Source organism: Geotrypetes seraphini, chromosome 7, assembly GCF_902459505.1.
Source record: "Geotrypetes seraphini chromosome 7, aGeoSer1.1, whole genome shotgun sequence".
Classification (NCBI taxonomy): Eukaryota; Metazoa; Chordata; class Amphibia; order Gymnophiona; family Dermophiidae; genus Geotrypetes; species Geotrypetes seraphini.
In genome coordinates this window covers 142714935-142729662 of record NC_047090.1, presented here as the reverse complement: position 1 = coordinate 142729662, position 14728 = coordinate 142714935, and the positions used below count along the sequence as shown (strand labels likewise).

Sequence of the window (14728 nt, the reverse complement as noted above, 5' to 3'; positions counted from 1 at the left end):
CTGCTCCGGAAGCTTGTTCCAGTGACCCACCACTCTTTCCGTGAAGAAATACTTCCTGGTGTCACCCTTAAATTTCCCTCCTCTGAGTTTGAGCGGATGCCCTCTTGTGGCCGAGGTGTGAATAAACATGCGGATAAAGGCGAGCCGGTTGATGTAGTGTATCTAGATTTCCAGAAGGCTTTTGACAAAGTTCCTCATGAGAGTCATGGGATATGAGGCAATGTTCAATTGTGGATTAAGAACTGGTTATTGGACAGAAAACAGAGGGTAGGGTTGAATGGCCATTTTTCTCAGTGGATGAAGGTAAATAGTGGTGTGCCGCAGGGATCTGTGCTGGGATCGGTGCTATTTAACTTATTTATAAATGATCTAGAAACTGGAACTACGAACGAGGTGATTCAATTTGCAGATGGCACTAAACTGTTCAAAGTTGTTAAAGTGCATGCTGACTGTGAAAAATTGCAGGAAGAGCTTAGCTATTCCAAACAGATCTTTCTGGTGTTTTCTCATCTCCTCTACCAGCATTTAAACCTCATCAGAAGTAACGTTTGCCTTGCAGGTCAATTACTGGTGCTTTGGAACCATTAAAAAGGTCCCTTTGTCACAACTAGCACAGATAGTATGATGACAAGTACACATTTAAATATGCATTACAAGGACATCAAGGTAGAAGGCTGAAAATATGGATAGTCAAGACATCGATGTTACTGAAATTGCTGGCAGCTGTCAACATTTAAGGCTCTAAAATACAGGCGTCAAACACAAGGCCCACGGGGCGAATCCGGCCCGCCTGGTTGTTTACTGTGGTCTGCGGTGCGATGTGGCGTTTTCATTGCCGCACCTAGGTGTTTTATCTTCTGGCCGGCTCCCTCCTCATTTCGGCAGTGTGCTCAAAGCCGTGGGCGGCAGCTCTTCGCGTGTCCCAAGCCTCATCCGGAAGCATTCCCTCTGACTTTGCAATGTCGGAGAGAAGGCTTCCGGTTCAGGCGCAGGACGCACTTAGGAGCCGCCGCCCGCGGTTTTGAGCACACTGAGGAAATGAGGAGGAGGGAGCCGGCCAGAAGATATACTGCTTGAAAGCTACAGAAGTACTTTCTAGCACACGACAACAATCTGTCAAAGCCTGAATGGGAACGAGAGCTTCTGGCTGGCCTGATCACCTTTGGACATACTCTCAGAACTTATTTCATCTCCCAAGGCTGCATTGACACAGAAGACATAAGAGCACAGGTACCTGGGGAAGACCCTCATTCCTCTAATGAAGCCCCTCTCCGCTTCCCCTTTCCCCCAGGTTTGAACACTTGGAACATCAATGGCTACTAGGATTTCGTTGCTCATAGCCTAATCCTGATCAAAGAGCTGAGAAAGCATGTGTGTAGTCGTGATAGAAGACAGATTCTAATGAAATACAGAAAAGATTATGGCAAGCCTGCGCCTGTGTTGTTTAATTTTGTGGTTAACCATTTTGTGTTGTTAATAAGATTATATTGTATATGTATATATGAAAAATGAATGGAAAAAATGGTGCTACAATTAGCACTATTATGGGGGCATGGTCTGGCCCACGACTTAGCCTGTGTTTTAGATTTCGGCCCCTTAATGTGATTGAGTTTGACACCCCTGCTCTAAAACATCTATGCCTGCTATTTTACAACTGGCTGCTAATCATCTTGATGTCGTGTATGTGTTTGTTGTAAAATTGCCAGTAATTTTAGATGTTTAGAGCATTGCCAATTTGTTCTCAGCCAATCGGTGATGGCTTCCAAATAGGCAGCCCAAGAAAGCACTCTTCCCCCATGTTGTGATCCTTCCTCAAATGTGCATGCTTGCAGTCCACTCGGGCAAACAAACCCTTTAACCCACATCCACTTTCCCTCTGGCCAGGTGTGCACATTGCAAGTCCACAAAGACTACCCTTAGGATTAGGCACAGCCATCATGCGGCATTTCTCAGAACCTGATTGGTCATGGCAATGGCCTAATGCAGCTCCATCTTCCTGTTCTAGAACGTCTATCCAGGACATTAGCTGTGAGCGTGATCAAAACATGGAAACCCAGTAAGTAGCATTTTTATTTCCTTTTAAGAAGTAAATAACACTTTAAATGGTGATAATGGAATGCAGAATTTTGATTCAGCATTGCTTGAAAGAGAGGTAATGAATGTGTAGCTAATGCATTGTTCACGACATTTTATATGATTATATCAAGAATGTGGTTATATGTTAAATTATTTTCTTCCTTGTAGTTTTTTTCAGACAGAGGTGACGGCGACGCTAACACCTTTTATATTGGTGTGGAACATCAGCAGAAGCTTCTATCCTTTTGACTACAGAGAGGATTACCTGCCTCCTTGGGTGCGGGTAATTTTCTTGCATCCTTTTCTTCTGACCGCTTGCAAGGGTAAATATGTGTGTGTAGCTCCTCTTTTGAGTGTAGTTTATAATACAGGTCAGGAGCTCACTTAATATCTGTTCCAGGTCTCATTAATTACACACCAAGCTTGGCCTGGATTCTCTGACAGGGGAAGGGATTCAGGATCTTAGGTTAATAGTACTAACTCGAGAAGGCACCGCAGACAAGATATTTGGTTTCCAAAATAAAAGTAGTTACTGAAAAGTAGTTCTTCAAATCAAACAGTGCATATGGTTACAGACAGACACCCCATTTATTTATTCAATTTTCTATATCGTTCTCCCAGGTGAGCTTAGAACGGTTTAAATTAATTTTTCAGGTACTCAAGCATTTTTCCCTCTCTGTCCTGGCAGGCTCACAATCTATCTAATGTACCTGGGGCAATGGGGGGGATTAAGTGACTTGCCCAGGGTCACAAGGAGCAGCATGGGTTTGAACCCACAACCTTAGGGTGCTGAGGCTGTAGCTTTTAACCACTGCGCCACACTGATCTGTTATTTTACACACTTCTAGGATACTTTTCTTCTCTTTCTTTGGGTTGTGGGTTTCCTCATGACTTTACTTCAAACTCCCAAGGACACTTTTGGTAACTGATGCTTCTACTGCTTCAGTCTCTCCTTTGCACTTCTTTACTAACATCTGCCTTAAGGCTCCTATGGACTCCAAGGTTAAGCACAAGTTCAGTAGCTCTCTACTTGTCTCCTTTCTATCCCTAGGCTTTTGGATCACTCAGCAGCCGCAACTCCACTGGACACTAAAAAGCTCCAGCCGGGAACTTTTCTGCAAAACACTAAAGAAAAGAGGCAGGTTTCCTTCCTTTCCAGCTCCAGCGATATTAAAGACCAAGAAAAGAGCTTCTTCATTCTTGCTTCCTTCTGGGCTTAGTGGACGAAAGACTAACCTTCTCCTTCCCAGTCCAGAACTTGTCTCTGGGAGAAGGAGACCAGCCTTTTCCTCTTCTGTAAACCAATTACTCACACTGACTGGATTCTGGGTTGTACCACTGTGGTTACTTTTAGAGGGGATACCATAATATAATGGTCCAGGGCTACACTACACTCGCCATTGTTTTTATGCTGGGAACAAAACTACATACATGCACAACAATTAAGTTATAAATGAACGGAATACTATGATCAGTTTATGGCAAATGCTATTATTCTCATTTATGTATTATCTTTTTGGGTAACGCGTCAAAACTGCGGAGGGCAACGGCGCACCAACATTTGAGCACAGGACATGTATGCTGCCGCTGCTTTCAGGCCTTCCCTTTTGTGCTCTAAGGGTGTGTGTGAGGGGGGGGGGCTCCCTTCCACTACACTTAGAAGCCCTCCCCACTACACTTAGAAGTCCTCGCACTGAAAATGCCCGAAGAGCAAAAACGGGAAGGAGAACGGGCGTTTTCAGTGTCAAATTCCCCCCCCCCAATGGGAGCATGAGGAGTTCTAAGTGTGGTCGTGGGGTTCCCCCTCACACACCCTGTCCCCCTCACAGCATTAAACAGAAACCCTGGCATGCAAATGTCCTGTGCTCAAATGTTGGTGTGGGATTGTCGGCGCACTGTTGTCTTCTGCGCTTTTGACACCCTACCATCCTTTTGTATTTGCTTTTAGTTTTTTATAGTCATATTTCATGTCTTAATTTTCTTGTAGCTGTTTTTTGGGACCCTAAATGCTAAGAAGCTCGTTTATATATGTGGACTTCTTAGTGTTTAGTACACACTAAGCTTCAGTAAAAATGCCCCTTTGTGACTTACTATTTTATAGGGAGTGCATTTACCTATGGTTTGTTCGAAATTACAGTACAGTATTAATGGTTGTTATTTTGCTAAGTTTTTAAGTTCTCATGATCTAATCTAATCTAATCCTTAGGTTTGTATACCGCATCATCTCCACGTTCGTAGAGCTCGACGCGGTTTACAGTAGGAGAAATAGGAAGGAACTACAACAGAGGGTTAGAGGTAGAAGTGTGAAGAAAATTTAGAGGCTTTGGGATGCCAAGATAAAAGAGTTTCCTTGATTCCTAAGTTGGAGGGAGACTTACATTTTTTGAGAAAAGCCAGGTTTTCAGATGTTTGTGGAAAACTTGGAGAGAGCTCAAATTCCGAAGAGGGGGGGTAAGGTTGTTCCAGAGCTCAGTGATTTTGAAGTGGAGGGAGGTCCCTAACTTTCCTGTGTGGGAAATGCCTTTTAGCGAGGGGAAGGATAGTTTTAATTTGTGGGAGGATCTGGTGGTATTAGGGTTTGAGGAATTCCAAGAAAGAGGGATAAAGGGAAGGAGGATACCATATAGGATTTTGAAAGTTAAACAGGCGCATTTATAGTAGACCCTGGCGATTATCGGAAGCCAGTGGAGCTTGGCCAGGAGCGGGGAGACATGGTCGAATTTACTTTTAGCGAAGATGAGCTTGGCCGCGGCATTCTGAATCCGTTGGAGTCTGTGGAGGTTTTTCTTAGTTAGGCTTAAGTAGATAGAGTTGCAATAGTCCAATCTGGAGAGGATGATGGATTGGACAAGGAGGGTAAAATGTTTTTGATGGAAGCAGGATCTAACTTTCCTCAGCATGTGGAATTGGAGGTGGTCGTTGTTCCAATTCTTTCACATGCCACTCTGCTAGAGGACTTGATGTTGTATATCTAATGTCATTGCAATCTGGAGGTTCATGAAGGTTTATTTTCTGTAGTAACTAATTTCTATGTCCTTTTCTCAACCACAAAAGGCTATCCTCCTGCTCCAGGGCAAATATGCAGGAGAATTGTAGTAGTCCCTCACACAATTGGGAACCAGTTGGGCAAATAATATGCTGGTTTTCATTCTTGCGTCGCATATCTTAGGTTGGAGTTCTGGAAAGTCTGTGACAATGTATGTGTAAATGAATCCATGAGTGTTAGTCTTAATATATAGTGTGTTCCTGAAGCTTGGTGAGGAAACTAGGTTGAATATAAAATAGTTACTGATCTTATGTATGCTATAGCACTAGAGAATTGTGTTGTATAGAACTAAAAGGGTGTAGCCTGGATGTTCCAACAAAAAATAATTTTTGAAAAGTCTTAACGTACCCATCACAGGCTAACACAAATGTTTCTGTCCTAAATTACATATATTTCTTTGGAACTTTTATATATGTAACTTTTTTCTAAACAACCAATTTAAATAAAGGACAGGCGTATTATAACCGTAGGTGATTAAAATCTGGAGTCAGGATGTGGACCTGAAATAATATAGAAATTATAGTAGGTCCTATGATCTGATTACCCTTGGTTATGATACGCCTGTACTTTATTTAAATTCGTTATTTAGAAAAGTGACATATATAAAAATTCCAAAGAAATATATGTAATTTAGGATAGAAACATTTGAGTTAGCCTGTGATAGATACGTTAAGACTTTTTAAAAAATTATTTTTGTTAGAACAGGCTACAGCCTTTTAGTTCTATACAATATTTTTGTCTGGGTAGAATGGCTATACATTGAAGCAGCCCTTTTTCTTTCTTTATATCATAATGCTAGAGAATGACACGGGGACAAATTTTTCCCCGTTCTCGCAGAAACTCATTTTCCCGTCCCGGTGAATTCTTTTCTTGTCCCAGCCCCATTCTTGCAAGCTCTGTCCTCATCTGCACAAGCCTCAAACACTTTAAAATCATAAGTGTTCGAGGCTTGTGCGGTTAAGGCAGAGCTTATAGGAATGGGGAAAAGACAGGGACAGCAACAAAACTCACGGGGACGGGATGGGGAAATTGAGCTCCTGTGGGGATGGGGACAAATTTGTCCCCGTGTCATTCTCTATATAGCACTACCTATAGTGATGAGTGTGATATAATCTGAGAGTCTGTTGCAGCACTGTTATAATGCATCACAGTGCTGTAAATTGATAGTGGATTTTGTGTAAAACAATTGTCTTGATTTATCAATACTGTGATACCTCAGAATCCGAACTTAACCCATTCCAGAACCCTGTTCGAATTCCAAAACGTTCGAGTTCCAAGACAGTTTTTCCCATTGAAAATAATAGAAACTGGATTAATCCGCTCCTTGGTCCTCTTGCTCTTATTTTCCACTGGACACATGGCTAATATAGATGGCCTGAGGGCTGTGCAGGAACAATGTGCTGTGGCATAGAGAGCAAGATTGGGCCCCCCCCCATGGCATAGAGAGCAAGATCGGGCATCCCAACCGGCATAGACAGCAGGATTGGGCCCCCCTGGCATAGGCAGCAAGATTGGGCCCCCCCATGGCATAGGCAGCAAGATTGGGCCCCCCCATGGCATAGGCAGCAAGATTGGGCCCCCCCATGGCATAGGCAGCAAGATTGGGCCCCCCTGGCATAGGCAGCAAGATTGGGCCCCCCCCATGGCATAGGCAGCAAGATTGGGCCCCCCCCCATGGCATAGGCAGCAAGATTGGGCCCCCCCATGGCATAGGCAGCAAGATTGGGCCCCCCCATGGCATAGGCAGCAAGATTGGGCCCCCCTGGCATAGGCAGCAAGATTGGGCCCCCCCCATGGCATAGGCAGCAAGATTGGGCCCCCCCATGGCATAGGCAGCAAGATTGGGCCCCCCTGGCATAGGCAGCAAGATTGGGCCCCCCCCATGGCATAGGCAGCAAGATTGGGCCCCCCCATGGCATAGGCAGCAAGATTGGGCCCCCCCATGGCATAGGCAGCAAGATTGGGCCCCCCTGGCATAGGCAGCAAGATTGGGCCCCCCCCATGGCATAGGCAGCAAGATTGGGCCCCCCCCATGGCATAGGCAGCAAGATTGGGCCCCCCCCATGGCATAGGCAGCAAGATTGGGCCCCCCCATGGCATAGGCAGCAAGATTGGGCCCCCCTGGCATAGGCAGCAAGATTGGGCCCCCCCCATGGCATAGGCAGCAAGATTGGGCCCCCCTGGCATAGGCAGCAAGATTGGGCCCCCCCATGGCATAGGCAGAAAGATTGGGCCCCCCCATGGCATAGGCAGCAAGATTGGGCCCCCCTGGCATAGGCAGCAAGATTGGGCCCCCCCCCATGGCATAGGCAGCAAGATTGGGCCCCCCTGGCATAGGCAGCAAGATTGGGCCCCCCCCATGGCATAGGCAGCAAGATTGGGCCCCCCTGGCATAGGCAGCAAGATTGGGCCCCCCCCATGGCATAGGCAGCAAGATTGGGCCCCCCTGGCATAGGCAGCAAGATTGGGCCCCCCCCATGGCATAGGCAGCAAGATTGGGCCCCCCCCATGGCATAGGCAGCAAGATTGGGCCCCCCTGGCATAGGCAGCAAGATCGGGCCCCCCCCATTGCATAGGCAGCAAGATTGGGCCTCCCTGGCATAGGCAGCAAGATCGGGCCCCCCCATGGCATAGGCAGCAAGATCGGGCCCCCCCATGGCATAGGCAGCAAGATCGGGCCCCCGCCGGCATAGGCAGCAAGATCGGCAACTGCAAGCAGTGCTCAGCCCAAAGCTTCTCTCTGACGTGAGTCGCCCAGGCGGAAACAGGAAGCTGTGTCAGATGGGAAGTTTTGGGCTGAGCAGCGCTTGCAGTTCCCGTACGTTTGGATTCCGGGGCAAAATTTAATTTAAAAAAAAAAAAAAAAATAGTTCAGATTCCAAGTTGTTCGAGTTCCGGGTGCGTTTGGATTCCGAGGTACCGCTGTAGTAGTATAAATTTGCATGCATATAGAAAGTGTATGGTTCATGAGAAAGAGAGGGAGTAAAGATATGAATGATACTTTACTGAATGTAATAATACATCTCACTAAAAAAAAAAAGCCTGATGTGTAACAAACAAAAATAGTATATTAAAAATGAAGACCCTCTTTTACTAAGCTATGGTAGAGTGTGGCACAGTGATTAGAGCTACTGCCTCAGCATCCTGAGTTTGTGGGTTCAAATCCCATGCTGCTCCCTGTGACCCTGAGCAAGTCACTTAATCCTCCACTGCCCCAGGTGCTTTAGATAGACTGTGAGCCCACCGGGACAGATGGGAAAAATGCTTGAAGTACCTGTATGTAAACCACTTTGAATGTGTTTGTAAAACTACAAAAAGGTGGTATACCTACAAGTCCCAATCCCTTTCCCCCCCACAGCCCAGGGGGCTAAATGTTCTGATGCTGCTCTGACGCTCATAGGAATTTTATGAGCATCGGATCGGAGCAGTGTCAGAGCATTTTGCACTCCAGGCTGCGGTATAAACCTCTACCGAGGCTTAGTAAAAGGGGAGGAGGGATAAATTCCACTCCATATATATTAAAATACCCATTCTATGACACCTCTCAAACATACATTTCATAAACTACAACAATTCTCTAATTTTTAAGCACCAAGGCAATGTGAAAAAACATGCTTTTAGCCTTTTTTAAAAAGTAAGATAGCCACTTTCAAATCGCAGATCTAGTGGCAAGGAGTTCCATAATATGGGACCCATTACTGTAAAGGCCCGTAAGGCAGTAGACAACAATTACATGTTACCAGGGACTAAGAACAGAGATTGCTGTGATAAATGTAGCTATCTAGGAGTTCATACATCAACAGTAGTATCTGAAGATATAACAGATCATCCAAAAATAATGATCTTAAATCGGACTCAGCACTTCTGACAAAGGAATTCTGACATAGGATCAGTGGACATCTGGTTCACTAAAAGATGAACACAAACTCAAAAAAAAGCATATTATATACAGTAGTAGATGTAGCAGAGAAACCCCATTCACACTATCTCATCAAAAATAAATCAAACAAGACAGAAACTGATAATGTATACAAAAAATGGAAAAAACAGACCTCATACACGACCGGCCGGGACTATACAGTACCCTAGGCTATCCATATCATCACTGTTCTGAAAAAATACTCCATACATTTATATCATCAATTTTTCATTTTTCATTTCATTCATTCATATTTCATACCATCTTCATTTTTCAAAGTTCATTTTCTGTTCTCATAATTATGTGCAGAGGAACGAGTGCTTAAATCTGCCAAAATATAACAGCAATGGCTACAGCCTGGAGTAAAAAGTGATTTTCAGTTCATATGAGAAGGTCTAATTAAATGTGATTTTATCTTCAAATTGCATCTCTCCTTTTTCGCCTTATCCCAGGCTACATCAGGGGAAATTTACTTCTTATTGCCACATCTAAATATCCAAACACGTTCGTGTAGTAAACCAACTTGGCTGACACACCTCAAAATGGCCGCAGTTATCGGGTGACATACCCAGTTAACTTTTAGCTGCTAACCAGGAATATTAAATGGAGATAGCCAGTTATTTCACACTGACTATTTGGATTTAACCAGTTAAGCACTATTTAACTGGTCAGTGCCATCTGTGGTCAGTTAAATAGCTGTGAATCGGCTGGAATGTCTCCTCCAGAGTGCTTACTCTTACTCGACCTCGGCTCCCCCTCCTGCAGTCCAGTACCTGCTTCCATTCCCTTCACCTACCCGAGGTCTGATGTATTCCTCTTTTCATCCTGCCTCCCAGTGCTGCAGTTTTCAAGCAGCATTTTAGATCAAGTCAGCTGTGTTGCTTGCTGGCCCCGGAAGTCTTCCCTCTGCACAACTTCCTGTTCCCACCTAGGTGGGATCATGCAGAGGGAAAGTTTTCAGGATCAGCAGGCAACGCAGCTGACATTTTGATCTACGATGCTGCTAGTAAACCAGCACTGGGAGACAGGAGGAGAAGAGGAAAAGATCAGACTGTGGCTGGGTGAAGAGAAGGGAAGGGAATATGATACTAGACTGCGGGAGATGGGATGTTGGCATGGAGCAGAACAGAGATACCAAACCTGACTGGGGTGGAGGTGGTGTTGAGCTGAGATTGAGGGGATCTGGGCCCCTGTGGCTCCCCTGTAACTACACCCTTGCTGGATAGCATGCTCAGATAGCTCCAGGGAACCCTCATAGAACAAATGGATGAAAACTGATCCCATCTAATTCTTGGCCAGTAGGGGCTGCCACAGTAGCAGCAGCCATATTCATTCCTAAGGGCCTCAGCGCATCAGTTGAGGCCTGTTCTGGATGAACAGAGGAATTCAGACCTGGACATCCTGTTCAGTGCAACAACTTGAGCCAAAAGGCTGGTCCACTTTTCAATTTAACAGTTTGTTTCTGGTGTTGCATGATAGAGCCTATGTAAAGGTTTGCTACGGAGAGCTTTCCTCATTCTGCAAACATAAAATAAGTTAAACAATGCCAAAATTACTCCCATAAGAAGTGACTGGAGCCATGAAGTTGCAAATGTGCATTGGTCCAGTCTTATTCCATCCTCAAGTGAAGTATATCTCTTTATGTCGAGAAGGATAAAATGCATCATTTGAGCAGGAAAAATAACTCACATACTGTCTTAAATGTAACTCATCCTGAGCATGGATTTGGAAAAAAGGCAAGTAATAAGAAAAAAGATAGGGATATGGACCATCAACACTGCTGGACGTAAGTTCAGTTTTCCATGTTCACTTCCTGCCAGCGTCTGTAGAGGCCCAAATTAAGTTTTTTTTTCTAGGAGAAAGAGGAGTATAGGGAAGGTAGTCATCCCTGAGATATGGGGGTTCTCAGAACTTATGTTACTGACTTGTCCAACCCATTCAGCTCCCAGTGGATGGTAGATATATACTCAATTTTATTAAGCCATAGTGCTATAGGAGGAACCACAGAGCCAGCTCAAAAAATTAACATTTTTATGCCTAGAACCATACATTTTCAATAAGGCTTCTTTTGTTTTTATTAAAAATAAAACCCCAGGTCTCTGAGAGAATTGCGTGAGTGATTTGGAAGAGCTATGCAACTTTGAGCTTGAGATCAAGAATCAGGTCTAATTGAGACATGTATCTCATCAGCATGAGGTTCTTTGTTTCAGTGCTCTTGATGCAACAGGCTACTTTTTACCAGACTACTAAAAATGGTGCTGTTAGCAAATGGTTGAGCTACTATTCTGTTTTAATGTCAAATTATATTCACAACCTTTACTTAAGATTAGTAGTATTTTCAATAAGTTTTACTCCTTATAGAAAATAAATACTTGGGTCTTATTGAAAAGCATCTTTATTTTTCTCTCCTTCTGTGTCTCTGGAACAATCTGTTATGGAATGAGGCCCTTGATGTGTCAAACATGGCTGCCAGTCTGTCCCTCCTACTCCCATCTGTTATCTGCTCTGGTGGTGTATCTGATGAGAATAGAGCTTCAAGCTCAAGGTGCTTCTGTTCTGCCAAAATATAACCAATGGAAGAAGAGCAAAGGCCTAGGTTAGGTTTTATTTCAGCATGTGCCACAATTTGTGGGAAAAATCTAAACTTATTGCTTGGATCTGTTATTGATTATCTATTATATTTTGTATGTGAAACAAGGTAAGTCCTTCATATCCATTGGTGATCTTAGTTTTTCTGAATTTCCTAAAAATAAATCTTTCTACTGTTCATTAAGACACTTATAGTCAATAGTACAATAGGTACATGTTTAAAGATTTGTTGCATTGCTCAGCCATCTGGATGTACTGCATGAATGTACCATGTTTATCTTTCAGATCTCTGAGCTTCTAATTTACCAAGTAAAGTGTTTTTTGTTTTTTTTAATGCCTCTTGCCATTCTTTTTACCATGAATCAGGAACTACCAGATAGGTGCCTGTGCCATGTCTCAAAATTAAACAGAAAATTTGTTGTAGTTGCAGGTGTTAGTGAAGTCACAGCAGAAGCAAGTCAAGAAACCACTTCCGTCATTACATCAATACATCTCACGCACGGAATGGCAGAAGTGTCAGGCCTGATGGTCCCCCAAGGAAAGCCCACATCTGAAATGCAGACCATTTCTAGCATTAGCCAGCTGTGGAAGAAACCAGCGTCTGTCGCAGCTGTTGTCTCTCACACCGCCAGTCCTTCATCCTTTGCGCAAACTGCAGAAGGTATTGTAGGAGGTTTCATGAGTCCAGAACTTTCAACATTTTATGCTAAAGAATTTTAACATGATAAAAATATGTGTTTATAGAGGTTGAAATGGAGGAACCATATGAAAATAATATCTGAAAAAGAATAATTGGAGGACGAACAAAAATATAGGAGTCCAATATGCAAATGGAAATCTCATAGAAACATGATGGCAGATAAAGGCCAAGTGGCCCATCCAGTCTGCCCATCTGCAGCATCCACTATCTCCTCCTCTCCCTAAGAGATCCCACATGCCTGTCCCATGCTTTCTTGAATTCAGACACAGTCTTTGTCTCTACCATCTCTACTGGGAGACTATTCCACGCATCTACCGCCCTTTCTGTGTAAAAGTATTTCCTTAGATTATTCCTGAGCCTATCACCTCTTAACTTCTTTCCATGCCCTCTCATTCTGGAACTTCCTTTCAAAGAAAGAGATTTGCATTGTGTACATTTATGCCACAAAGGTATTTAAACATCTCTATCATATCTCCCCTCCCCATCTTTCCTCCAGAGTATACATATTGAGATCTTTAAGTCTGTCACTACAGTAGCAAACAGATGAAAACAGAGGACAAAGACAAAACAACTCCACTAATCAATGCAGAAAGCTTATTTTACTGTATGTGAAGAGAGGAAAGGGATTTTGGAAGCCTGTGCAATACTCAGTAGGAAACCAATGTATGAGACTTTGTGGTTTAGAGCTTATGAGTTAATATAAGTTATAAGTTTGTGTTATATTGCACAGTTGTGTCAATTATTGAGGTGTTATTACAGCATGAAAATAAGTGATATTATTTAAATGCGAGAGGTTTTTTGAGGATCAGTGATCAAAATCTGTAACCATTAAGTCTCGTACATTGGTTTCCTACTGAGTATTGAGCAGGTTTCTGAGATCCTTTTCCACTCTTCAAATATATGCAGCATGCTGCATTGAATAATGGTATCTTTAAGTCTGTCTCCATATGCCTTATGACAAAAACCACTGACCTTTTTAGTAGCCTTCCTCTGGAATGACTCCATTCTGTTTATATATTTTAGAAGGTGCGGTATCCAGAATTGTACACAATATTCTAAATGAAGTCTCACCACAGTCTCACACAAGAGCATCAATACCGCCTTTTTCTTTCTAGCTTTTGCCATTGCCTTTTCAACCTGTTTGGCCACCTTAAACTCATCATATACTATCACACCCAAGGCTTGCTCTCCTTTCATGCACAAACATTCTTCACCCCCTAAACTCTTCTGTTCCCTTGGAATTTTGAAGTCCAAATACATGACCTTGCATTTCTTAGCATTAAATCTTATCTGCCAAATTTCAGACCATTTATCAAGCTTCACCAGTTCCTTCCTCATATTATTCACACCATCAAGGGTATCTATTCTATTGAGGATTTTGGTATCATCCGCAAAGAGGCAAATCTTACTTGACAGTTCTACAGCAATATCGTTTACAAAAATGTTACAAAGAATAGGCCCAAGAACTGACCCTTGAGGCACACCACTGGTAACAACCTTTCTTCAGAGTGATCTCTATTGACCACTACCCTCCGTCACTATCCACTCAACCAATGTGTGACCCAGTCCGCAGTGGCATACCTAGCATATGTGACACCTGGGGCCCATCATTTTTTGACACCCCCCATCTGTATGAAAACATGATTTTTAGTAACAATCCACACGTCGCACATGAGTACCTAGGAAAAGGCAGCATCTTACATACTGCAATGAGCAGTACAACATCAATACACCCATTGTAAAACTAAACAAGCCAGACTAGTACAGATCAATCCTGCATTCAATCCTAACAAAAAAAACATGTCTTTCGAACACACAAAAAACCTTCGCCTAGTATGGAATATGTCATCACAAACTAACCCCTCCCTCTTTTACAAAACTGTAGTGTCCATAGTGCCCCCAGTGCCTCCGTCCCGTGTCCATAGTGCCCTCAGTGCCTCCATCCCGTGTCCATAGTGCCCCCAGTGCCTCCGTCCTGTGCCCCCAGTGCCTCCGTCCTGTGTCCTTAGTGCCCCCAGTGCCTCCTTATGTCCCCCACAGCCTTCCAGATTTTGTCCACCCCCAAAGCCAGCCTGCCTGCCTACCTATCTCCCTCCCTCCCTCCCTGCTACGCTAAAGCCAGCCAGCTTGCCTGCCTACATCCTTCCCTCCCTGCCGTGGAAAAAAAAAGCCTCTCTCCTTCCTTTCCCCCGGTCCGCGCCACTGCAGTCTTACCTCCCCGCTGCTGCTGCTAATCGCCGAAAGGAAGTCTTCTTTCTGACGTCAATTCTGACGTCAGAGAGGATGTTCCAGGCCAGCCAGGCAGTGATTGGCTGGCCCAGAATGTCCTCTCTGACGTCAGAATTGATGTAGGAAAGAAGACTTCTTGTCGGCGATTAGCAGCAGCAGCGGGGAGGTA

The 14728-nt window shown here is 44.0% G+C and overlaps 1 protein-coding gene across 4 annotated transcripts in view; it reads left to right on the top strand.

The window, feature by feature from the left end:
- ARMH4 (armadillo like helical domain containing 4) overlaps positions 1-14728 on the top strand; it is a 185772-nt gene that overhangs the window by 28910 nt on the left and 142134 nt on the right. For 2 of the 4 annotated variants that reach the window (XM_033951106.1, XM_033951105.1), the window contains exons 3-5: positions 1885-2056; positions 2245-2399; positions 12055-12291. In XM_033951106.1, coding sequence (XP_033806997.1) covers positions 1885-2056; positions 2245-2399; positions 12055-12291 — 564 coding nt within the window. The remainder of the gene's footprint in view (positions 1-1884; positions 2057-2244; positions 2400-12054; positions 12292-14728) is intronic. The other 2 variants (XM_033951108.1, XM_033951107.1) reach the window with 2 other exon arrangements.